Source organism: Apium graveolens, chromosome 6, assembly GCF_009905375.1.
Source record: "Apium graveolens cultivar Ventura chromosome 6, ASM990537v1, whole genome shotgun sequence".
Taxonomy (NCBI): domain Eukaryota; kingdom Viridiplantae; phylum Streptophyta; class Magnoliopsida; order Apiales; family Apiaceae; genus Apium; species Apium graveolens.
In genome coordinates, this window is record NC_133652.1 from 37,854,332 (window position 1) to 37,878,026 (window position 23,695).

The 23,695-nt window shown below is 31.8% G+C and overlaps 4 protein-coding genes across 9 annotated transcripts; 3 read left to right on the forward strand and 1 right to left on the reverse strand.

Annotated features, from left to right (window-relative positions):
* The first annotated feature begins 2,681 nt into the window (after nt 1-2,681).
* Nucleotides 2,682-5,236, forward strand: LOC141667576 (gibberellin 2-beta-dioxygenase 8-like). The gene is made up of 5 exons (XM_074474123.1): nt 2,682-2,705; nt 2,845-2,951; nt 3,606-4,048; nt 4,351-4,669; nt 4,817-5,236. Exons 2-5 carry the CDS (start codon nt 2,910-2,912, stop codon nt 5,045-5,047), a joined length of 1,035 nt encoding a protein of 344 aa, XP_074330224.1. The 5' UTR covers nt 2,682-2,705; nt 2,845-2,909; the 3' UTR covers nt 5,048-5,236.
* Nucleotides 5,237-6,628: 1,392 nt separating this feature from the next.
* Nucleotides 6,629-12,289, forward strand: LOC141664083 (putative pyruvate, phosphate dikinase regulatory protein, chloroplastic). Of its 4 annotated transcripts, none has more exons than XR_012551821.1 (4): nt 6,629-7,109; nt 9,419-10,058; nt 10,201-10,372; nt 11,757-12,289. XR_012551821.1 is itself a non-coding variant. In XM_074469957.1 (3 exons), exons 1-3 carry the CDS (start codon nt 6,705-6,707, stop codon nt 10,314-10,316), a joined length of 1,161 nt encoding a protein of 386 aa, XP_074326058.1. In that variant the 5' UTR covers nt 6,629-6,704; the 3' UTR covers nt 10,317-10,474. The 4 variants fall into 4 exon arrangements, 2 of the variants coding, with proteins under 2 accessions (XP_074326058.1, XP_074326059.1); XR_012551822.1 differs by having other exon boundaries at nt 11,847-12,289; XM_074469957.1 differs by lacking the exon at nt 11,757-12,289 and having other exon boundaries at nt 10,201-10,474.
* LOC141664084 (uncharacterized) lies at nt 11,973-16,476 on the reverse strand. 3 transcript variants are annotated; one of them, XM_074469960.1, is made up of 6 exons: nt 16,099-16,476; nt 15,918-15,959; nt 15,669-15,818; nt 15,120-15,228; nt 12,719-12,932; nt 11,973-12,446 (listed from the first exon to the last, which is right to left on the reverse strand). In XM_074469960.1, the coding sequence occupies exons 1-6, from the start codon at nt 16,099-16,101 to the stop codon at nt 12,362-12,364; spliced, it is 603 nt and encodes a 200-aa protein (XP_074326061.1). In that variant the 5' UTR covers nt 16,102-16,476; the 3' UTR covers nt 11,973-12,361. The 3 variants fall into 3 exon arrangements, with proteins under 3 accessions (XP_074326061.1, XP_074326060.1, XP_074326062.1); XM_074469959.1 differs by having other exon boundaries at nt 15,120-15,234; nt 16,099-16,474; XM_074469961.1 differs by having other exon boundaries at nt 15,120-15,234; nt 16,108-16,473.
* Nucleotides 16,477-20,915: 4,439 nt separating this feature from the next.
* On the forward strand, nt 20,916-23,182 carry LOC141664150 (fatty acyl-CoA reductase 3-like). Its single transcript, XM_074470044.1, has 5 exons — nt 20,916-20,989; nt 21,452-21,826; nt 22,105-22,205; nt 22,375-22,564; nt 23,035-23,182. The coding sequence occupies exons 2-5, from the start codon at nt 21,735-21,737 to the stop codon at nt 23,111-23,113; spliced, it is 462 nt and encodes a 153-aa protein (XP_074326145.1). The 5' UTR covers nt 20,916-20,989; nt 21,452-21,734; the 3' UTR covers nt 23,114-23,182.
* The last annotated feature ends 513 nt before the right edge of the window (nt 23,183-23,695 follow it).

Genomic DNA, 23,695 nt, shown 5'->3' on the forward strand with positions numbered 1-23,695 from the left:
AAATAAGTTTAGTACGTGTGATTAAGTGAAAAATTAAATGAACCGACTCGCTTGACCCGTTAAAATTAACTTCATTTAATTAAACTCTGTAAAATTTCCGGCTCTGACTCGTCTGGACTCAACTCGTGAAAAAAATGAGCCGAATATGTGTGATTAAGTAAAAAAAAAAAATGAGCCGACTCGCTTAACCCGTTAAAATCAACTTCACTTAATTAAACTCGATTATAAACATGTCCGGTTCAAAACTCGACTCACTCAACCCAATCCCCAACCGAATGATGCCCCAGAATCACAAGCAGCGGTGAACCGCCTAATTAATAGGGCTACTAACAGGTGGATGCAAACATAAGGTACGAGAAACGCCCACGGTATTGAATATGCTGTGCCGACGTGGGGATAGCCGAAAAGCATAATAAATAATCAATTTGCATAGGATGAACAGTTAGTTGGTCAAGGTTCAGCATGCAATATGTAGCATGCATGTGACTTGTTTTTGCGATGAGATTATTAATCAGACAGACATGGGATAGAAGGATGGAGGTTGAGAACAACGAAACTTGGATGAATGATAACCAGGTGAAATTAATGGCCTGTCCTTTATTTTGTATATTTTCTGTTTGCTATAATATCTGTATTAACTGTTCACTTTCCAAAAGAACACTTTTTCTCATTATCTCAGAGAATGTTGGATTCTACATCGTATATTCAACCACAATCATTTTTTTTTCTTTTTTACCTATATCTATACATGTGTGATGTGTCTCAGGAGTTCCTAGAGATCACATGTAGATGTAGTAACGCAAGCGAGCATACACAAATGTGTTATGTGTTTAAATATTTTCCCTCAATATAGATCAAGATTAGTCATCATTTCTTTGATTTTATGTACAAGTATATATGCATATTCTTCGAGGTTGGTTACAACTTACAAGCATAGGAGAATCTCATAAAAAGCATGGGAGATACGTGTCCTGTAAATATATTTTTATATTTTTTAATCATTATTTTTTTTGAAATCTATAGATGTGCTCCGCTAAAAATTAAAAAAATATAAGGAGGTGTTTTTTAAAATTTACTCAAAGCGCACCTAAGTTAATACTTTAAAATTATTATATAATTTTAAGTCGCATATATAAAAATTAAATTTATAATTGAAAAAGCCCGAAAAACCCAAAACAATTTATACATAGAAATTTATCTCATTTCTCGTACAGAATTGGTAAAATTCGTGAAGAGGTCGTATATTCTTAGTAGAGTGGAGGTTCCTCTCTCCTCGCCTCAAATTTATTGGGTTTAGTTGAGATTTTAATATTTTAAAATATATTGTGAAATCCAATTTCAACAATTTTTTTAGATCTTTCAAAGTTGTTAAGTTTTTTTTTTTTTACAAATGCAAAAAACTTTCATTTATATGAATATATTACAGCCGGAACAAATCTCCCGCAACCAGATAATAAAACAAATAACATACTAAAAATAATTAGATGATTTGTTTTCTGATCGTTTAACACATAAAATTTAAAAAATTTTGAAACTAAAAACAAAATCAAAAACATCCTAAGCGATCCAAAGTGCACCAACATCCCAGAAAGTAGTAACATCGCAGTTGATCATATCACATAAAAACCATTGTTAACCCAATATTCAGAAACATCAATCGCATAAACTGAGATCGGAAAAGCGACACCACAACTATCTACATGCCGGATACCGTTATGCCGAAGGCATCCTAGCTATCTAAATGCTGAATACCAACTATAGACATGCCGAAAGTGTAAATCCGTGAATGATGAACAATCTTTGGTTGTGAAAGATGAGCTCTTGCAATAATTATCACTGCACAGATTTGATGCAGACTTTACAGATCTCCAAAAATATCAATAAACTCGTTTTCAACAGATCCAACACCAAATAAATCCAACCATGATTATACAAAAATATACAAAATACTCTAAAAGTAGAGACAAAATACATACTCCAAGAGGAGAGACACACATGTATCAAAAAATAGAGTTTTATTGAAAGGAAATTAACGAGAATAAAAGAGAATAAGCGGGTTGGAGCTTTCCACCGAAAAAATGTAAATCCCTCAATTTACTTGAAAATGGACAAAACCTATGAGAGGAGATGAGGGAGGCGGCTAATATCACTATATTTTAATAAATTATTATAATGCACATTAAATACCTCAATATTTTAAAATTATGTGAAATTGAATTGAATACCTTCGATTTTTAAAATTATATTAGAGAATTGCTACAATTCTTAAAATTGTTTCCAAATAATAATATGTAAAATATATATTTAGTAAATTTCTGATAATGAAAAAAAATTCGTATGCTAACATAACACAATAAACCTGCAAGTTAAAATGGGTTATAGATGTCATATTAAGTCATTTGAAAAAAATTATGAACAAATTCGGTATACAGCACTACCCAATATTCATCATATTTATAGTATATAAATGATTATTAAGATTCTTTCTCGATTACAACTAGATTTTAAATAAATTTTCGTAAAAAAATAAATTAAATGCCTTTAGATAATATCCAAATTTTATTTTTTTATAAAATCTGAATCCAATATTTAGCAAATACGGCCCCACCATGGAACCTTTTCGTTCCCTATAAAAAGTCTTGGACATATCAATACATGGTGTACAATTTTAGACCCTCCCATCTCTCTATTACTATTAACGTCAGGTACTTTCTTTCATTCTTCAAAGTCCAGTTAGATACTTTTTCTAAGTATTTGTGTATGTGATTCAATATAAAGTTTGTTTTCCTAATTCGTCGCAACACTTCTCTACATTCGATTGCTTGAATTATTATTGTAATGCAGGGTCATCAAACATTCTTAGAGGCGTATTCATAAGTTCTTTTCCATACAAAAAGAAGAAAGTGTTAATGGCGGATCACTCAACAAACTTTCTGGTTTTTCCTCACCAGGTAATCCTATATAATCTTGGATCATGTACAGTTGCTTTCTTCAGATGGTCCATCTAATGGAACTTTCATATCCACATATACAACCGATTTCATGCTTGCATTATACAAAGCAAATTATATATTTTGTTATTCTAATATTTTTACTCGGAAGTTTAATTTGGAAAGGAGAATGGAGATTATTAGCTAGGCCTGAATGTAATCAGGTCTCTTCCCGCTTGTAATATGTTTGTTATCTTAAAATTCACATTATGTATATATATATTCCTTGAAAAATACTATATACCCAAAAAATTGTATTTTTTTTCATAATTTTCTTCAAATATTGATGCTGTCACATGTATAATTATAATTGGTAAGTTTTCTTAATATGTGCGTGTTTAAATATGTGCACATAATAACAACTTCAGATATCGGGTCATATTATTTGAGACAAATATTGAGAATGGATATCAGCATTACTCATATTTTCTGTTTGGCCAAAAAAGTCTGCACAAAACAAAGTCTGCCAACAATATAACACGATATAACGTGCTAAGAAAAGTTTTGCATGGCTAGCTAGCTACAAAGACCACTAATCTAAATTAATATTATATTTGGTACATAATATTGCTATCGGGCATTGTAATATCTTCTTAATTACTGTTATTTTGGCAGAACATGGACACGAAGATATCAGCCGAACCACCATTCGAAGAAACATACAAAGCTCTTATAAATTCCAAATCTATCAATGTAGAGGACATGGAGGTGAAAGCGATTGCGGAAGAGTGTGAGCTTCCCTTGATTGATCTTGGCATGTTAAAGCATGGAGAATCCGACAGTGAAAAATGCAAGGCACAAATAGCTAAGGCTTCACAAGAATGGGGTTTCTTTCAAGTAGTTAATCATGGAATTTCACAGGAAATCTTCCAGAACATGAGGCGTGAGCAAGGCGAGGTCTTCAGAAAACCATTTCATGAGAAAGACATGTGTTTTCCTCCCGGAGCTTACCGGTGGGGAACTCCTTCTGCTACTTGCCTCAAGCAGTTGTCATGGTCAGAAGCTTTTCATGTACCAATGATTAATATTGCAAGCAGGAATGGTATCACTAGTCTCAGGTAATTAAACTGTTCTCGATTTTTATTATCAACCATTAAATAATTCTTCTAATAATTTAGAATATCAACTATCAAGAAAAAGTTAATTTAACATGCACATGCAATGACAAAATATTGATTACTTATATTCTCATAGTACTAAAATCGGGGTCTGGTTAGTTAAGCTAAGTGGGGTTGAAGGCCAACTCTATCAGGAACCGGACCATAATGACTTGTGTTTGATTAGTCCATGGTTAGGCACTATAATGTGCAGTGTGCTTAAACTACATGAGCGTTAATATCCATAATTTTTTCATTTTCAGCTCAACAATGGAACACTTCGCCGCAACAGTTTCAGGTTTAGCACAAAAGCTAGCAGAAATCTTAGCTGAGGAGATGGGACAAGAATCAACTTACTTTAAGGAAAACTGTGTTCCTAGTAGTTGCTATCTTCGATTGAACCGCTATCCACCATGTCCAATATCCGAGATTTCAGGATTGATGCCGCACACAGACAGTGATTTTCTCACCATATTGCACCAGGATCAAGTTGGAGGACTACAACTAGTAAAAGATGGAAAATGGTTTGCTGTGAAGCCTAATCCAGAAGCTCTGATTATCAATATCGGAGATCTCTTTCAGGTAAAGTAATTCTCGTTGTTCCTTAACCGAATCATATATTACTCTCAACTAGTTTCGCATGGTAGTTTAGATGGTTAAGAATTACCCAAAACATAATAGAATGTTGATACTTAATTGGTCTAATGGTATTGATATTTTATAATGCAGGCCTGGAGCAATAATGTTTATAAGAGTGTTGAACATAGAGTTGTTACAAATAAGCAAGTGGAAAGGTTTTCAACAGCATATTTTCTATGTCCATCTTATGAAACCAAGATACAGAGTTGCATGGAGCCTTCAGTGTACAAACAGTTCAGCTTCTGGGAATTCAGGCAACAAGTTCAACATGATGTTAAGAAATTGGGTTATAAGATAGGACTTCCAAGGTTCATCATATGATATATGAAGCAACATCAAGAGATCCAATCATCATCAAATACTATGAAAGTTGTAGAATCTAAGTGCTGATCTAAATTGGTTTTATCTATTTATTTAACTAAACATAGCATGAAACTATCAAAATAATACTTCTTCATCGGCGTGAATGGATATGGTGAACAATTTTCTTTATGGTTAAGCTTTCGGCAACATACAGCTTTCTGCTTAAAAACATATAGCTTTCTGTTTGGCTTAAAAAACAGCTTTCTGCTCCTCTAATATGTTGCGATTTTTGTTCAAATAGGCTATAAAATTTTAAAATGTCAAATTATTATTTAATAACAGTCGAGTTTTTGGAAAATATATATATATATGTGGGCATATAAAAACATTTAACAATAGAACTTTCTAAAATAAATTATTCATTATATAATTATCAAAAAATTGGTAAAAAGAAGAATGGCGGTGCGGAGTTTTTTTTGAAGACATTGGGCTAGAACAGTACTCTGTGGACTACTTCAGTACAAAAGATGAAAATTCAAATGATGTCCGGTTACAGGGTTCCTTAACCGAGGCCCAAGACTAGTTTCTTTTCTTTTCCAAATTTAAGCCCAACACTAATTTAACAATGTATCAAACAGTTTTTAGCTTTTAGGTTTTTTTTGCTAAATAGTTTTTTTTTTGAAAAACAAAAGTGTTAATTTAATAATTAAAAGTTATACAACATCTACACAAGTAATTGAATTGAACGAACAATAAATTATACTAATCGATTATACTCGTGAACAAATAGTTAATAATATTTTGTGAGATAATGTATATATAAATACAAATATCCATGCATTCTCGTGAATTATTGGTACAAACTTTTAATTTTAGTTGCTTAAATCGATGTTTTTATCAATTTATTATACCACTAAGGGGTCGTTTGGTTCAGAAAATTTGGGTATCAAATATTGGTTTTGTTAATTCCAAACTCATACCTGATGTTTGGTTCATGATTTGTATTCGGTGAAACACATACCTGAAATTCACTTGGAATCAGATTTGATACCTTGGGGGAGAGATGGGCATAGAAAAGTGGTACGAGGTATAAGATTTATTTTTATTATTCATGTTTATTTCTACGATTAAATATAATTTATGTACACATATTTTAAATTTGATATATTATTTAATTTTAAATAAAATTATAATAATATTTATCTAATGCCAATTTGTAAAATTTAATTTATTAAAAAATATTAAATTATTATTTAATTAGTTAAATTATATTTTACTAATCATATACTTTTTTAGTAAATTTTTATTTGTAAATTGTGTAAATTTAATTTAAATATATAATGTATACTTGCACATAATATTGAAAACAAAATTGAAATATCGATTATATTTAAAATAAAACAAATTTATTTCAGCAATGAACCAAACACATAATATCAGGAATCGTTTCCCATCCTCATACCAGTCTAACCCGATTTCTGATTTCAAACTCATACCGATTTCTGAACCAAACGACTAGGGAATGACATGTATTTGCTCTACTTTTCTTGTTTTTTTAAATGTATGGACATATTTATTCTTATCAATTTCATTTAGAAAAAATCAGAAACCCATGCTAATAATAACAAAATACCTAGTCTAAACTTTTAGCTAAAAAAAGGAGAGAAAGAAGCAGATGATGATAATCTCAAGCCGCGTCACAATTTCCGGCACAATAACCCAACCCAATTCCCCACCCACCCCAAAAACTCAAAACCCGAAACCCAACCCGAAGTCTCTGAAGCTAAAGCCCAGCCCTCAACTAAACCGGTGGTCAAGAGCACGCTCTATACGGTCCGGTCGAAAACTAGACCGCCCAGTACAGCGAGTAGTGACTCTAGAAAAACAAACATTAGAGAGAGAAGTAATTGATGAAGAGATGGACGGCTGTGATGTGACGTACGAGGGTGCCAAGTCTATATACATGGTGTCTGATGGAACCGGATGGACAGCTGAACATACAGTTACGGCCGCTTTGGGTCAGTTTGACTATTGTTTAGCTGACCGTGGCTGTCCTGTTAGTACTCATTTGTTTTCTGGGGTATGTTTCTTCTCTTTAACATGCGTGTTTTTATGTGTGTTTGTATCAATAAAATACAACATGTTTTACACCAACTCGCCGGTTTTACCACGAAGTGGTCCCACATTGATCGATTGTTAGAGCAAAGCCAATGATGTGATAAATATAAGTGCAGCCATTACTATAATTTAACACTAAAAGTATATGGTGCTAAAATAGCACCATGTCTCTAATAATTTGTTCTAAATCTTGTTTCAAATTTAAATAACTTCCAAAATTATACTACACTTTTAATTATAAATTTAACTACATTCCGAGTAGCACAAAATGTAATATTTTGCTATAATTGCTAACTCAGCGAAAAGAGAAAAGAGAGGAGAAATGAATAAAGTAGGAAATTAAAAATGTGGGGGTAACTGGAAGGTAGTTAAATTTGTAGTCAAAAGTGTAATATATTTTTGAAATTATTTAAATTTGAAACAAGATTTAAAACAAACCATTGGAGACATGGTGCTATTTTAGCACCAATATGTATTTTTTGGTGCAAAATTATAGCAATAGCTACACTTATATTTAGCACACCATTGACTTTTCTCTAACCATCCATCCGCCCCAAGCGCAGATATATTTTTGTTAAATGTTAAGTTGTATATAAATTACACTCAAACAAATGAATAAAAAGTTCGAAGTACATTCACTTGATAACTATGAGGACTATATGCCGGAAATGATAGAGAAATTAATTGATAGGAGCTCTTGCGTGCTCTAGAGATGCTCTATCCTTGTTCCGGCATTGCCTTGATACATACATCCTTCACAGGATTTACAGCCACCACTCTTTGAGATTCGATATCAAAATCTTTATCAGACCTTCAAAACAATATACTGGTTAATTTTTGTCAAAACACAGAGTCCTGTAAAACTAATAACAAATAAACTTATCCTATTTGAAGAATATTAGTTGTCGATAGTGTGTAGTTTCTATGAGTGCATATCCGATATGTTAAAGTTCTTGCTTACAAGAACCAACTTAATCTAGTGTAATAGTACAAATTCTATTGGGTTAAAAAGTTTATTGTATGGGTAGACAATTATTATTGTAATCAGATTAGGTATGTCTTGTTGGCTAAGTTTGTGATGGCTATATATACATAGTCATGTTATTGTTTTGATGTATGCTTGAGTATTGTTTGACTTAAATATCGCTTGAGTGAATACCGTTTGGTGAGATTGATTGTATTATTGATAATTGTTTTGATTAATAATACAAGTTGGGACGTGGGTTTTTCCGCGTCATATATTGAGTGTGTGTTTTGCATTGTTTGTTTGGTTCTATACTTGTGTGTGTTCCCCCTAACAATATAGTGAATATCTACATTTAGATATGCTTTGGTGTTCTGTTTTTAGGTTAACTTTGGTTTTTATCTGAACCAGACCATGCATAGTGTTAAAGTATTTAGACTACTAATTATCTGGTTCCGTGCGCTGTAACAGTGAACATTGTCTTTTGAGCATCACAAATTACATTTTCTTTTGTCGGAAAAGATGGATTTATTTCTTTGTAGTAGTGCACAAGGCTAGCTACAAAAACAGAAATGTGGAATCAGTGGAATCACAAATTTGTTTGCATATTCTCAATTTTAATAATACTTGTATTGTTTTTTAAAATCTTGTGTTTGGTTGGAACTTGGAAGGATCAAGAATAAGTGGATAAAGTACTTTCCCAAATATGCCTTGCGGTTAGACAATTTTTTCATTAAAATTGATGTATAAATGTACAATTTGATTTTGCATCAGTCATTGCAGACAAGTGCAGATTTAAGGGGAGTTTGGATGCACTGCGGGAATGAGAATCAGGAATGGGAATGGAGAGTATGGGAATTGGGGTTAATGAGAATGGGAATGAGAATGAAATGGAAACCCAAGGTGTATTACGGGTTTGATTTTCCCACCAAGAGGGAATGTGATTTCTATTCTCAATCACTAAATTGCTAATCCAAACACTATCGCTTGGGTTTAAGGTTCCGGTTCCCGTTAACCGGGCACATTAACCATCAACCAAACACCCCCTTAAAGTCTTTGGACTAGATCCTTCAAAATGTTGAAAATGGTTTGATTTTTTTTTTTTTTTTTAAAACTATATCCAGCATTTTTAGCATAACAAGGTCTTGACGTAAAGACTGACATGAGAACTTAGACTGTGATTCAGCGTCGTTCTTAAATTATCTGCTTTTATATGTTATATCTGACTAATTCACGTGATGAATTACACCGTAACTTATTTCATCACTTCTTTAAGAGACTCATATCTTGAATCCCCTCTTTGTCAGATTGATGATGTAGAGCGGTTGATGGAGATCATAAAGCAAGCAGCTAAAGAAGGTGCAATGGTTGTCTACACTCTAGCTGACAGTTCAATGGCTGAATCTGCCAGACAAGCCTGCAAGCTATGGGAAGTACCATGCACTGATATTCTGAGCCCAATCACAGAGGCAGTTGCGACTCATCTTGGTGTCTCACCATCTGGTCTTCCTCGCGGAGCTCCAGGTAGGAATTCTGCCTTGAGTGAAGATTACTTCAAAAGGATTGAAGCTATTGAATTTACCATAAAGCAAGATGATGGAGCCTTACCCCAAAACTTGCACAAGGCCGACATTGTTCTTACTGGTGTTTCTCGCACTGGAAAAACACCCCTATCAATTTATCTAGCACAAAAAGGATTTAAAGTAGCGAATGTGCCTCTTGTAATGGGTATAAAGGCTCCAAAGGCTCTCTTCGAGATTGATCCAGAGAAGGTTTTTGGGTTGACAATAAATCCTGTTGTACTTCAAACAATAAGATGGGCAAGAGCAAAAACTTTGGGCTTCCACGGAGAAGCAAAGAGTAACTATTCAGAGATGGATCATATCAGGAAGGAGCTGGAATATGCTGGCACGCTATTTGCGCAAAATCCGGTGTGGCCTGTTATTGGTGAGTGTTGTATCAGTTTAAATCGTTGTATTTGGTTTTATTATGTTCTTAACTTCTCATATCTGTTTCTCAGCTAGAGCTCTGAAGTCCCTGGATTTTAGTTTATATGTTGGGACATTGTTGTTTCTTAATAAAATTTCAGTTGTGCTTGCAGAAGTGACTGGAAAAGCTATTGAAGAAACCGCAGCAGTTATATTGAGACTTTACCAAGACCGGAAGAATAGGTGCTCGATGCCAAGAATCTCAAAACGCTACTAGAGATTCCAACTCCCCATAGGCCTTAAACATCACGCTGCATGCGTACTGGAGTAGTAGTAAGTATATATTTCCTAATTTTGTACAAGGTTGATGTTTTGTGGTTAGTACAGAGACCTCAGGTGAATATGGATATATCAATAAAGTGTGTAGTTATATAAGCTGCATGTTCCATTGTAGTTTTACTATGCATGTATAATGCGTATGTACATTCCATGTTATATTAATGGTTTGCTCTGTGTTATAATGTAAATATAAAAGCATCATGTTTGTTACACGTCCAGATTCTCTCAAAGTCATAGTCTTACTTCAAAAACCCTGTGATTATCTGCATCATCGGCAATCATATTATTATCTTAAATTATAATTATATTTTTTAGCACTTGAATATCGGATGTCAACAAAAAAAGTCTTCAAGGTCCAGCTACAAGATTTTCATCCTTTGCTTTCACAGGAGAGTAATCTATTAACTCAGTCCTCTCATTTGAATTGTAAATGGGTTTCTCATTGTTGTAGAATTGTACATGAAAGATTTTTGAATGTCACGGATCCAAAGATAGCTCATGGGTTCGAACACTAGAGAGATCCACTATTCCACTAAATGAAAGATAAAGTTACAATGGATTTTTTTTCTTTCCTAATTAAGTTACAAGGATCTTCTTCGGACACAACAAATATGTTGGGAATTTAGTTTTTTTTTTTTTGGGGGTTGGGGGGGGGTAATTACCCAATATATTTATTCACTTTACCTGCCTAATACTTATATTGGTACCATCCAAATAAATGTAGATTTCTGAATAAGTTGAGGTTAAGTTTAGTTCTACTGACAGCAAATATATTGTCATTCATAAGAATACAATCAAATGTAAAGATTCAGATGTGAGACTTGAGAAAACTTGAGAACTAAAGGTATTACAAACCTTACATAAAGCTAGGTTGACGACCCTTGATTAATTTATGTATATTTTGTATTAGCAGGCTACTGGCATTATCATATATGTGATTTTTTTGGTGATTTTCTGTCTTCATATTGAGTCAGCGTACTTTCAACTAAAAAATTTCGTATATGTAAAAGACCAAAATCAGAACAATATCTGTAATTATTGGAGATTTCTTGCCTACCAGAAGAATCAAAATAACAGAACATCCTAATGATAAGATCTGAATATGTAATTGATCTTCTTGATTGATTCTCACTTTATTTTGGAAATAAATTGACTCTTACTTTAAAGAAGGCTATCCAGTTGATTTTTTATTTGATACTCGAGATAGATTTTGGTGAAGCGAACTGTATGATGGAGTGACCTTGTTGGCATGATGCAAGCTCAAGATGCTAGTTTATATGTTTCATATGAGTGGACTAATCACATGAGATGATAATGTTTTAATGATCATAATATTATTTGCTGAATGACTAAAAAGATAAAAAAAAATTATATCCAGAGACTGAAGGAGCTTTTGCAAGGAAGCATGCATGTTCTATCATTTCTTGTATGTCTAGGTCTTCGATGTTTCTTCACTTTTACATGTCAGGCTTCACATGGTTTGATGGAAACCACATACAATGAAGAGCTGATTAGAGTTGACTGGAGCAGTGGAAGAAAGAAATCCAAGGTATGGAGCACTTTGAAAGGAGAAGACTACTTGGCAAAATGAAGAGGAAAAAGAAAAAGCAAATAAGAAGAGTAGACTTTAAACAGAAGTTGTTTCTAGTCTTTCTTGTATGTGTACAGAATTACAGAAAGTAAGCTCATCACACGTGTTTTGATCTCTTCCAAAAATCGCCAATGTAGATTCCCGCCTCTGTGCCATTGTCCTGTTTACATCCCATAAACTATATGTAATGGTAACATCCTATACGTTTTGCTTCCTTCTATGTATCTGTTACCTGATTTTCTTCCTCGATATATTTGTACACAACTGTTACTCAGAGAAGCCGCAGCAGCCACTTATGTAAGTGTTATGTGTTTTTCAAACCCTCAGCTTCAAGGTGTATGTAGTTTGTATATTGCATTGTAACTGTAGTTATTGTCTGGTTTTGGTCAGGTCTACTGACCCATGGTGCTGGCATCCCCGCCAACATTCTTCATTGATAGTGTGAGGTAAATCAGTAATATTGTACCTATGCTTGACCTGTCACATGAATGTAGACAATTTTAGCAACTCCGGTCAACTGCTTTTTGACTGTTCTTTGGGTACACTGTATGTTTTTCCACATACTGTTAGATTTTTAAGCACCGGGGAATGAGTATTCGGACCCATGACCTTGTAATGGGGATGTATAACCTTTGACACTAGGACATACTTGAGTCCTTTTAACGGATTATCTTTGTTAGTTACGTTACCTTTTAAAAAACTTTGATAGCAGTTTGATAGATGATTATACAGTAACAAGCGTAACTTACATGGTGGCAAAGAATAAAAGCATTCTCCTGGGATCAATTGTCCAGGAAGAGCGCTTGAAACTGTTTCTTCTGGAACCAAGTTTGCTTTCCGTGGTGGTGGCCGGAGTCGTGATAGTGATCTGGTGATGCATTTGCTGGTTGAATGGGTGGTTGGTGGCCCCAACTGTCACTAATATTGGCTTTTCAGGCGTGCTTGAATCTATTAGTTGAGCAGCTGCATTTTTAACAATCAATTCAGAATATACAAAATGACCATACTTGGCAACCATCATTAGTGTTGCATGTGCATACTATCATGTATGAATATATTTGGATATATGATGCGGGTAAATATTCTTTAGTAGCGGCACTGTATTATTATTCTTCCTGTCCAGAAAAGAGAGCACCATTTCTGATAGATCTGTATAGAACTATTATTTCAAAATGAAAACAGTAGCAGGTGAAGTCTCGTACTTAGATTATCTTCTACCCAACTCTAAATATTAACTCTTATACCATTTTGGTGTTAAATTCAACTTAACTCTAAAATTTAGACCATTTTGTTATCGCACCAAAATTTCCACCAAATTTAGTTTCATACTAAATTTTTAGAATTTTTGTATATTCCCATGCCCTTTATCCTTTTAATAAAATAAATTTGTTTTATTTGTATCTCACTATTTTATTATTTTTAACTATATTTTTATACTTTAGTGATAAAATAATTTATATAATACGTGAATGATATAAAATTTAGTATTGGTGAGTTGGAATAATTTTGAAAATAGTGTTATTTTTATACTATTTTGGTGTAAAAATTACACAAAAATAGTGTAATGGGTTGAAGATGTTCTTAGTTCATCCCATTTCTGTCTAGGTAAGAATTTCATGATCCAAATATATTTTCGTAAATACTTGTCGCTTGTACAAAAAAATCATGCCAATCTAATTTAATCAAGTTTTTTTTTCGTTTAATTCGTTTTCACTAATCAGAAATATATTATTGTGATCAACTAACTATTAAATTATTACGAATCAAGTGGGAAATGTAGCTACCCCATTATAATACACAATATTCCCAAATTGGAAGAACAGCCAAAATGAGATGACAAACCTACTGTCCACCAACCATTCCCAGAGTTGTTATGGTACAGGTTGGTAATGAAATAAACAATGCATATTTAATACTATATACGTGGCGCAATATCATGGCATACTGATGCATGTAAAATATTTTATGATTTTGTAATTATATTTTAAAAGCAGTGGTGGCAGTCGACGGCAACATAAAGAGCACTGAATACCCTGTTTTATGAATCAGGGGTTTAAATTGTTTTTAATTGGTGGCTTTAAAATCTCAAAATATTAAAGCGCATGATTTTTTCTCGAATTTTATATTAAATATATTTTAACACTTCTCCTCGCTCAAAAGCTCATTAATCTATTCGTAAGTCGAAACTCTGATGAAATAGTTACTCTAAAAATTTAAGAAATCATATAAAATGGCCGGAAATGATGTTATCCTAATAGTTTAATATTGGAGAAAATTTGTGGTTCTATTAGAGCATCAACGGTGGTTGTCAAGGAGTTTACCTATTTGAGTTGGGAGGTTGTCAAAAGGTTGAGGTTGCCAAAATTTGTCAACCCCTTGGCAACTTGCTAAATTAACAAAAAGTCATAAAAAATATCTAAAATATATATTACTAAACCCACTTTTATATTGAAATAAATATAAAATTAATATAGAGGGACCACATGGACAACCTTTAAAGTTGTTTAACTATTGGAGCAAAATTTTAATAAATGTTGTCAAGAGTGACATGGATGTGAGAAAAATTAAAAAATAATATATTTAATGATTTATCATAATTTGACAACTTTATTAATAACCTCTATTCGAGATGCTCTTAGAGATGCTCTTAGGGCCATTTTTATGTCAGTTACATATGCAGATTAATAGATTATTGAACATACTCTTAACCGAATTACTGATATTGATTTTCAGCCCATAGAAAATGAGCTGACGAATAACTATAAAAAAGAAAAGCAACTTGTGAATTCATAAACTAAAATGATTATCAAGTGGTTTGAAAGTAAACGTTTCAAAAAAATTGGCAAGTCTTTGCGCTAATAAGACGCTACTTTCCTTTTTCAAACGAAATGATGTCAAGGATAATCAAGAAAAGGAGTGATCTAATTTTTATGAAATGTTGAATTAAAGAAAAGGATAATACTAATGCGCATATAGTTTCACATATTTTATCTTACAAAAGTATTATTTTTTTTGACACAAATCTTATAAAAGTATTCTCTAATAGTTCATTAGAATTGAAACCAATACCCGGATATGGCCCATGTTATACCAAGGCCTGGACATTTGTTCGTTAAGATGAGTAGTTCAATAGCAAAATAGGGCACGCACCTTTTGGTGACGATGAAATAGGGACAAAATTGCTAGCATCTTTGTCGTTGTCACCACTCGAGTTCATCTTCTTCTCACCTCTATATGACCCTTTTCTTGAAAGGTTCCTCTGCAACTTCACATTTCATATAAAACAACACTAATATAACTATTATGCCATAAACAAAGTTGATAATGTAAGCAAACTTTATAAAGTTACGGAAAGCAATTAAGTGGACATTAGATTATGATTATGATATAATACTTAACTTGTTAATTATTAGTGTTACTTTTATAAAGGCAAGAATTGGATAAGCACAAGTGCCGAATTGATTATATGCTTTTGACAAAATACTTTGATTGTAAAGGCCGTAAAGTTCAAGAAACTATGTTAAAATACACAACCTTGTTTTATTATCAGAATTGTTTTGCCGGAGTAAAATCTAATTATCAATTTGATCAACAAAAGATGATTAGGCAACTGAGCCAGCGGCAGATTACAAAACTAATCCTCGTAAAATAGACGGAAAAGAAGTGATGAGAATTTAGATCAGAGCAAATTGGACTTACCGTGATTCTTGAATTCGGGGAGACATTTTTCGACGATAAATCGGAAAGTCTTTCCATTTCGACGGTGAAGCTATCGGATTTGGTGTTTGCAGACTGTAAACTACTGGTTTCATCGGCTTTAAGGAGTCCAGAAAACGATTTCATATCTCCCTGTTGAAAATAACCCGAGAAATTCAATGAAACAGTTCAAGGGTGATGAGATAATTCGTCGAAAAGGAACTAAAAATGAAAGGAGAAAAGAATTCTAACCAGTTGTGAATATTCTATTTGCTTGACACTAGAGAGAAAGAACTGAAAAAGTTGATAAGAAATGTATGAGAAGAGTTGCGTAGAGGTAATGTTTTAATTTGACATAAGAAGATAAAGATAAAGTTGAGTGCACACGCAGCTCCATTTGTAGAGTCAATTAAGAGAAAACAAATGCATGTACCATATATACCAAATCTCGGAGAGTCGTGTATGGCAAGAAACTCAGCTGGGCTTCTTTTTTCTTCCACTGCTACAATGGCTGCAGATACACTTCAGTTACAACTAAATTCTATCCTATATAACCTTTTTTTGCCGAAGAAAATATATAATTAAGTATGTATATGTATACGAGGGGAATTAGTATATGTATACGAGGGGAAGTAGCTCGGTTGGTAGAGCAAATAATCGAAATCTGAAAAAGTTGGATGTATGAGTTTCTGAATGGATGGGAGAAGTGAATATATTATAGGCTATGTTGTGTTAGATAAAGGCATGTAGAGGGGTCTCATGGTGGGGTGAGGGGGAGAGGTGGGGGGTTATGGTTTTGTGGGAGTTGGAAATTTGTGAGGCATTGGTTGCGAGTTTATTTATCTACTGAGCTACTATTAAAGAAGAAGTTTCATTGAAATGTAAAAGCGTTATCAGTACTTCACAATTAACTGGCAATTATTTTTTGTGGTGCACATTTGACTTTGACAAAGTAACCTGTAGTTTATGTTTTCAACTGCCCCTTCACAAACATATTTTGTTTACCAAAACTATCAACTTGGGGGTTGCTAGTTAGTTGAATTTTTACTAAATCAACGTTTGTAAAGTTTGAGTTGATGTTTTCTGCTTTTTTCAATCTCAATTGTTGATGTCAATGGTTCTAAGTTTCCCCAAAAATGTGAGATACGGAAAGACAAGAGGCTATGTTCTACGTGGGAGGGACCATTTTTTTATAACTATTTATTTTAAAAAGAAATTGCGAAAATATTTATTATAGAATATAAAAATAAATTGAATTTTGTTTTCGTGCAACGATTACAAGTAGATATTGTTGACATTTAGAACAAGTTCAACAATATTCTCGTAAATGGCTATTAAATTACAATGTTATTGGGATTTTAAACATTATTTTGATATATTAACTCAGCAATCTATTCTATAATTGTGCCTTATTATTTAAATAATAATATATTTGTATTACAATTGAGGAAAGTGAAAAAATGATAGAGTTATATGTAAAAGAAGATAAAAATTGATTTTTTATTGAGAGTAATGACATAAGACATGTATAATGGTGACTTAAATATAGGGTTTGAAAAAATTGTGTTAGTGATATAAGAATATTTTGAATGGGGTTGACAATTAAAGTAGCATGTCAAATCATTGTAACTAATAATATTTAAGGTAATTTGTATAATATTTCCCACATTAATGGGTCACTTTATAATTATATCCCATTTTAATTAAAATTTATCACGATTAAAGTCCAACTCCTATATAACCATCATATATGTATTTTAATTATAAGAATAATATATATTTATCAAATATTACAAAAATAACCTTGAGACATTAATAATAGGTTTTAAATGATTCTTGTTATGTGAGTTTTTTTATATCTATTAACTTATCTATCAAAACTAATTTAGAAGATGTCATTAACATAAAAGGTTTTAATACTCTGTTTGAAATAAACACCTATTCACACCTAATTAGAAAATAATTATTACGTTCATTATGAGTTGAAGTAGATAACAATTTAACCACGAAGGAGATAACCTAATATCATATCTCATATTTTTATGATAAATCTAATATCTATATTCTTTATATGCGTCTCTTCTTTTAATAGAAGTAGTGAATTTTTTTTTAAACTACACAAGCACTTAAGTTGAATTGTAGTACAGTATTTACCATTTAATTATATGTATAAAATTCAGTTTCTCAATTAAATTAATATATACTTTATTTCTATTAAAAATCATTACATATTTTAGTATTAATGCCATGTTAGTATCAAAAATTAAAATGTATTTTATTTCTATTAAAAAATCAATAGATATTTTAGAATTTATATTATTTTACTCTTAAAAATAAATATTTTTTTCTTTCTTAATTAAACTTTCTTTAAAAAAGTTTACACATTCTCAGTATTAAGAAACATAGAGCAAAAAGCTGTTTGATGTGGAAAAATTAAGCGTTCAGATTCACTTACAATTTCAAAGAGGGTATAAGGTTATATATGTAATTTAGATATTTGAAATAGTTAAATTAATCATAATTACTTTGAAATTGGCAATTTTTTTGAATATAGGACATGTTTATAAATACAATTATAAATGGGCTAGATTTACAAACCAACTTTTAAAATGAGAAATATATGTAAAAAGCCCAATATTTAATTTTATCTTCCTTCTCTTATAAATCTGACACCCTTATTCTCTAACATTTTTTACGATGGTTGGCGATCAAAGTTGTCAAAATATTAATACATTATAGTTATAATTAGATATGAAAATTATTTGAAATTGCGACGATTTAAACATTTCGTCGTAAGTTAATTATTTTTATTAAAATTTACGACGGAAATTAAAATTCGTCGTAAGTTATCAAAGAGGGAAATTTAACTTTTTCCCCAAATTTTTGGCAGGAAATTAAAAATCATTTGAAATTGCGACGATTTGAACATTTCGTCGTAAATTAAATATTTTTATTAAAATTTTAATTTGAAATTAAACAGAAAATACATTTCATCTAAATTTACGATGAAATATTTGTGACAGAAAATATTTGAACATCTAATTTACGACGGAAATTAAAGTTCGTCGTAAATTATCAAAGAGGGAAATTTAACTTTTTCCCCAAAATTTTGGCGGTAAATTTGACTTTTCTCAATTTTTTGTAGATAATAATTTCTGACGGACTCCAGCGTAAATTAGCACATGATTTTTGATAATTTCAATTTTTAAAAAAATATTATTTCATGATCCAACCATATTAATGTCATCATTTATTTGTTTCGGTGACATTTCAAGAATTTCAGAAAAAAATTAAATATTTTGATAAAATAATTTAATATGAAACATTGATTATCACTAATATATATATATATATATATATATATATATATATATATATATTGTCATCCATACAGTTGGATCGATGATTTTTTTTTGATATGAAATTTTGGTTACATCACTAATATATATATCTATTGACATCCATACGGTTGAATCGTTGAAAAATATTTTTAAAATAATCGAAACACTAATTCAAGATTCAACACTAGTTAGATGTACTAGTCAAACTGACGCTTGACTCTTAAAATGTCAAACCAAATAAAATTATTTTGATATGAAATTTTGGTTATATCACTAATATATATCTATTGACATCCATACGGTTGGATCGTTGAAAAATATTTTTAAAATAATCGAAACACTAATTCAGGATTCAACACTAGTTATCATGTATTAGTCAAACTGATGCTTAACTGTTAAAATATCAAACCAAATAAAATTATTTTGATATGAAATTTTGGTTACATCACTAATATATATTGACATCCATACGGTTGGATCGTTGAAAAATATTTTTAAAATAATCGAAACACTAATTCAACATTCAACACTAGTTAGCTGTACTAGTCAAACTGACGTTTGACTGTTAAAATGTCAAACCAAATAAAATTATTTTGATATGAAATTTTGGTTATATCACTAATATATATATCTATTGACATCCATACGGTTGGATCGTTGAAAAATATTTTTAAAATAATCGAAACACTAATTCAGGATTCAACACTAGTTATAATGTATTAGTCAAACTGATACTTTACTATTAAAATGTCAAACCAAATAAAATTATTTTGATATGAAATTTTCATTATATCACTAATATATATATATATCTATTAACATCCATACGGTTGGATTGTTGAAATATATTTTTGAAATAATCGAAACACTAATTCAGGATTCAACACTGGTTAGCATGTATTAGTCAAACTGATGCTTGACTGTTAAAATGTCAAACCAAATAAAATTATTTTGATATGAATTTTTGGTTATATCACTAATATATATATATATATATATCTATTGACATTCATACAGGTGAATCATTGAAAAATATTTTTAAAATAATCGAAACACAAATTGAGGATTAAATACTAGTTAGTTATACAAGTCAAACTCATGCTTCAATGTTAAAATGACAAACCAAATAAATTTATTCTGATATAAAAATTTGGTTATATTACTAATATATATATATATATATATATATTGACATCCAAACAGTTGGATCATTGTAAAATATTTTTAAAAAATAAATAAAAACTACCCTCTTAAGCAGAACTATTAAGAACTCTCTTAAAATATATATTTTTTAAAATTTTAAACAAAACTCTCTTAAAAGCGTTATTAATCATTTATTTTTAAAATGCCCTCCCTTAAATACGAAAGATTGGTTAATTAAAATTTTAAATATATCCAAAAATGGAAAAACTAATTAATTAATTATATTTTGAAACTAATTAAATTAAGTATTTTTTTTACTTAGAAAAGAAAAAAATTATGTATTTTTAAATATAGACTCAACTATAATTTTATTTTCATTGGCGGGATTGCGGGGAGTAAATATTCTGAAATTTCTAAGTGCCGGGTAATTTGACCATTTTCTTTTTCTTTCCCCCCGAACCCCTATTTATCTTCTTTATTTATTTTTATATCTTTCTCAAGGTCTTCTCACGCTCATTCTGGCCTCTGTCTTCAAACCCTAGCATTATCGCCACACTCTCCACTTTTATAAAGCCACTATTTCATTCTCGAACGCCCTAATTTTGATTTATTCTACCTGAATTTGAGGTAAACTGTGTTTGTTTTTTCTCAATTTCATTTCTTATACTTTTTGTAATTTGATTGATACTGATTGTAATTGATGTGTTTGTCTGTTTAATTGTAGGTGTGATAAGTTTTGGAGAAGATGTCGGATGAAGAGAGAGAGGAGGTGGAGTTGGATCTGTCCTCTCCTGAAGTTGTTACTAAATACAAGCTCGCTGCTAAGACTGTTAACAATGAGTCTCTCTCTCTCTCTCTCTCTCTCTCTCTCTCTCTCTCTCTCGTGAAACAAAACAAATGTAGTGAATCTTCATTCTCAAACTGTACTGATTTGCTTTCTTGATATATGTCGTCAGTTTTTGGTAAGGCTATCTTAAAGTAGGTCTGCTATAAGCTTAAGCAGAGCAAACGATAATGATTTTTTGTATTAATTTATCAAAATAATGCCTAGAAGTTTTTTCAGTATCCTGCAGCTAAAATTTGTTTAAAAGCATTACTAATCATAAGAAGCAGAACAAGTGCATTTCTGCTGCTGTTCTAGTGACAACATTCCCACTTTTATTATTGGGAAGAGATTGTCTTTAAAAAAATTATATATTGGATGAAGTAAATCATTTGAATTGAATATTCAGTTGACTATGTGATTGTGGTGGTTGGATTAAGCTCTAATATATTCTAAATCATGAAAATAAAATGTTTCAGGAATCACTATAGCAGAATACTTCAGAGATATGGATTACAATGTTCGTATGATGGCAAATTCAACATCCCGATGGGCAGAAGCTTTAAGAGAAATTTCAGGGCAATTGGTAATTACATACTTAAATTTGTGCATGTAAATTCAATGTAGATTGTTTCAGGAAAGTTTCAGCAACTTTTTCTTTGATTCTCATCATAATGTGATGCATTAATCTGCTATCCCAGAATATAAATAGCTGTTTTTGTCAGCAGAATGAGTACAATTTAACTTTTTATCTTTGTGATCATGGAAGTTGAAGACTTGACGATACTCGAAGAAATGTGGAGAGACGTTGATATTGTTGTTAACATAGCTGCTACAACTAACTTCGACGAAAGGTCTCTATTATCTTGTACCTATATTGCTCATTTCGTTATCAACTTTTTAATATATGTATAGATATGTTATATGTTATTGCTACTCTCTCCATTTCTTATTAGTTTCATTTCTATTTCAGAAACTAATTTATACTACTCTGAATAATATTGTATAGCTTATAATTTCCTTGTCGATGTACATGTGATGCTTAATTTCATAATATATACGCACGAATAATCACTAGTCTATATGTATATAGGTATTACTATTAACTCGATTGTTGAAATGTTGGATATAGGTATGACATTTCACTAGCTCTCAACACATTTAGAGCAGAACATGTGTACAACTTCGCTCTCAAGTGTAGCAACATCAAGTTGCTTCTACATGTATCCACTGGTAATTAACTGTCTAATGAGTAATTTTCAATTTCCTATAATGAGTTACATCTGAAATACCTGTATTGATGGCCTGCAGATTGTAACTAATGGTCCTCCTATTGATTTAAATTAGAAAAAAGTTTACGAGACTGATTTATATAGATAAATGTAACGTATGATTGTTGCAGCATATGTTTGCAGAGAAAAAAGTGGACTCATGGAGGATCCGTATAAAATGGGGGAGACACTTAACGGAGAAGGAGGACTCGACATTTACAAAGAGAAGCAAATAATTGAGGATGCACTCTCTCAGCTCAATCACAAAAATGCTTACAATGAAACTATTATCCTAGCCTTGAAGGAGTTGGGGATCCAAAGGTAATTTACGTAATTTGCTTAAATGTAGATCACAAAACTGTAGTCAATTAGTGAGGTAGCTTACGTTAGAGTCAATTAGTGTGGGTGTGTGTGTGTTCTTGGGAGGGGTCGTTTTTTCTTGGGTAGGATTATTGGGTTTGGTGGATTCCCAAGGGGGTTTTTGGGGGGTTTACTTCTCTGTTGCTTGGGAAGTTGGGTGTGTGGTGGTTTGATTTAGTTGGTGTAAGGAGAGGAGGGTGCGATGTCTCTGGTTTTCGAGGGGGGAGTTTTAGTTTAATGTTTTTAGTGGATTTAGGCATTCTGGAGCTGGGTTTTTTTAGCATTGACTTGGGTAGTTTTTTGCGTAGGAGGGGGGTTGGTTTGAGTGTTCGAAGAGATTGAGGGTTACGGGTAATTTTAGGTCGAGTGCAGGAGTCGGAGGTAGCAGTTTTTGGAGCTCTCAAACTGGGTTCTGTGTATTGTGTTTCCAGGAGTTTGCGAGCAGCTAGTTTTCGAGATGGGATTGCTTGGTGTCTAAGGTGTGGTGCTGTAATCTCTGTGGGTTTGTGAAGACTTATGCGGCTCTGGTTCTTCAGATTGGGAGGCCCTGGAGTTTCACTGGTTTTCCAGTAAGCACAATCTGGGGATTTTATTTCTGGACCTACAGATTTTGTGGGTGGAGCTCCCGTCTTTTTCTGATTTCCTTGGATTTATTTCGAGGTCATTCTTTGCTTGACACTTGGAGTTCTAGACATTTTTGGTTTGATTTTTTAGTTGGTTTTGGTTATGTTTTGGGGCCTCTCTTTTGGTTCTATTATTGGTTGTATATCTATTTTCTTTTTATGCTAGTTTTTTGTCTCTTAGAGGCTTGTTTTGAGAGATGAGAATTCTAACATTTCTCTTTGTATATTTTTTCTCTTATTATATTTTACGAGGTTAGACCTCATTTACCTAAAAAAATTTGTAAAAATCCAGTTAATTTGTGATTACGGAAGAAAATTCATAGATGTTTCTAAATTTAGATTTAGTCAATTGCGTGGATGATTACTTGTTATTTGATTTTGGTTTCGGATTGAGCTACGATTGTATGTAGATCGGTATTTGTGATTGTACAGGTTTAGGATCCAATTTGAAATCCGAAATGGCTGAAAA

Coding starts and splice junctions, on each gene's coding strand:
- LOC141664150 (XM_074470044.1), top strand. CDS start 21,735: ATGGAAGTTGAAGACTTGACGATACTCGAAGAAATGTGGAGAGACGTT. Junction 22,206..22,374: donor GCTTCTACATGTATCCACTG/GTAATTAACTGT, acceptor TGATTGTTGCAG/CATATGTTTGCAGAGAAAAA. Junction 22,565..23,034: donor AAGGAGTTGGGGATCCAAAG/GTAATTTACGTA, acceptor TTGTGTTTCCAG/GAGTTTGCGAGCAGCTAGTT.
- LOC141664084 (XM_074469959.1), bottom strand. Junction 15,235..15,668: donor CCCCGAATTCAAGAATCACG/GTAAGTCCAATT, acceptor TGAAATGTGAAG/TTGCAGAGGAACCTTTCAAG. Junction 12,447..12,718: donor CTTTTATTCTTTGCCACCAT/GTAAGTTACGCT, acceptor TTCATGTGACAG/GTCAAGCATAGGTACAATAT.
- LOC141667576 (XM_074474123.1), top strand. CDS start 2,910: ATGGCGGATCACTCAACAAACTTTCTGGTTTTTCCTCACCAG. Junction 4,049..4,350: donor AATGGTATCACTAGTCTCAG/GTAATTAAACTG, acceptor TTTCATTTTCAG/CTCAACAATGGAACACTTCG. Junction 4,670..4,816: donor ATATCGGAGATCTCTTTCAG/GTAAAGTAATTC, acceptor TTTATAATGCAG/GCCTGGAGCAATAATGTTTA.
- LOC141664083 (XM_074469957.1), top strand. CDS start 6,705: ATGATGATAATCTCAAGCCGCGTCACAATTTCCGGCACAATAACCCAA. Junction 7,110..9,418: donor GTACTCATTTGTTTTCTGGG/GTATGTTTCTTC, acceptor CCTCTTTGTCAG/ATTGATGATGTAGAGCGGTT. Junction 10,059..10,200: donor TCCGGTGTGGCCTGTTATTG/GTGAGTGTTGTA, acceptor ATAAAATTTCAG/TTGTGCTTGCAGAAGTGACT.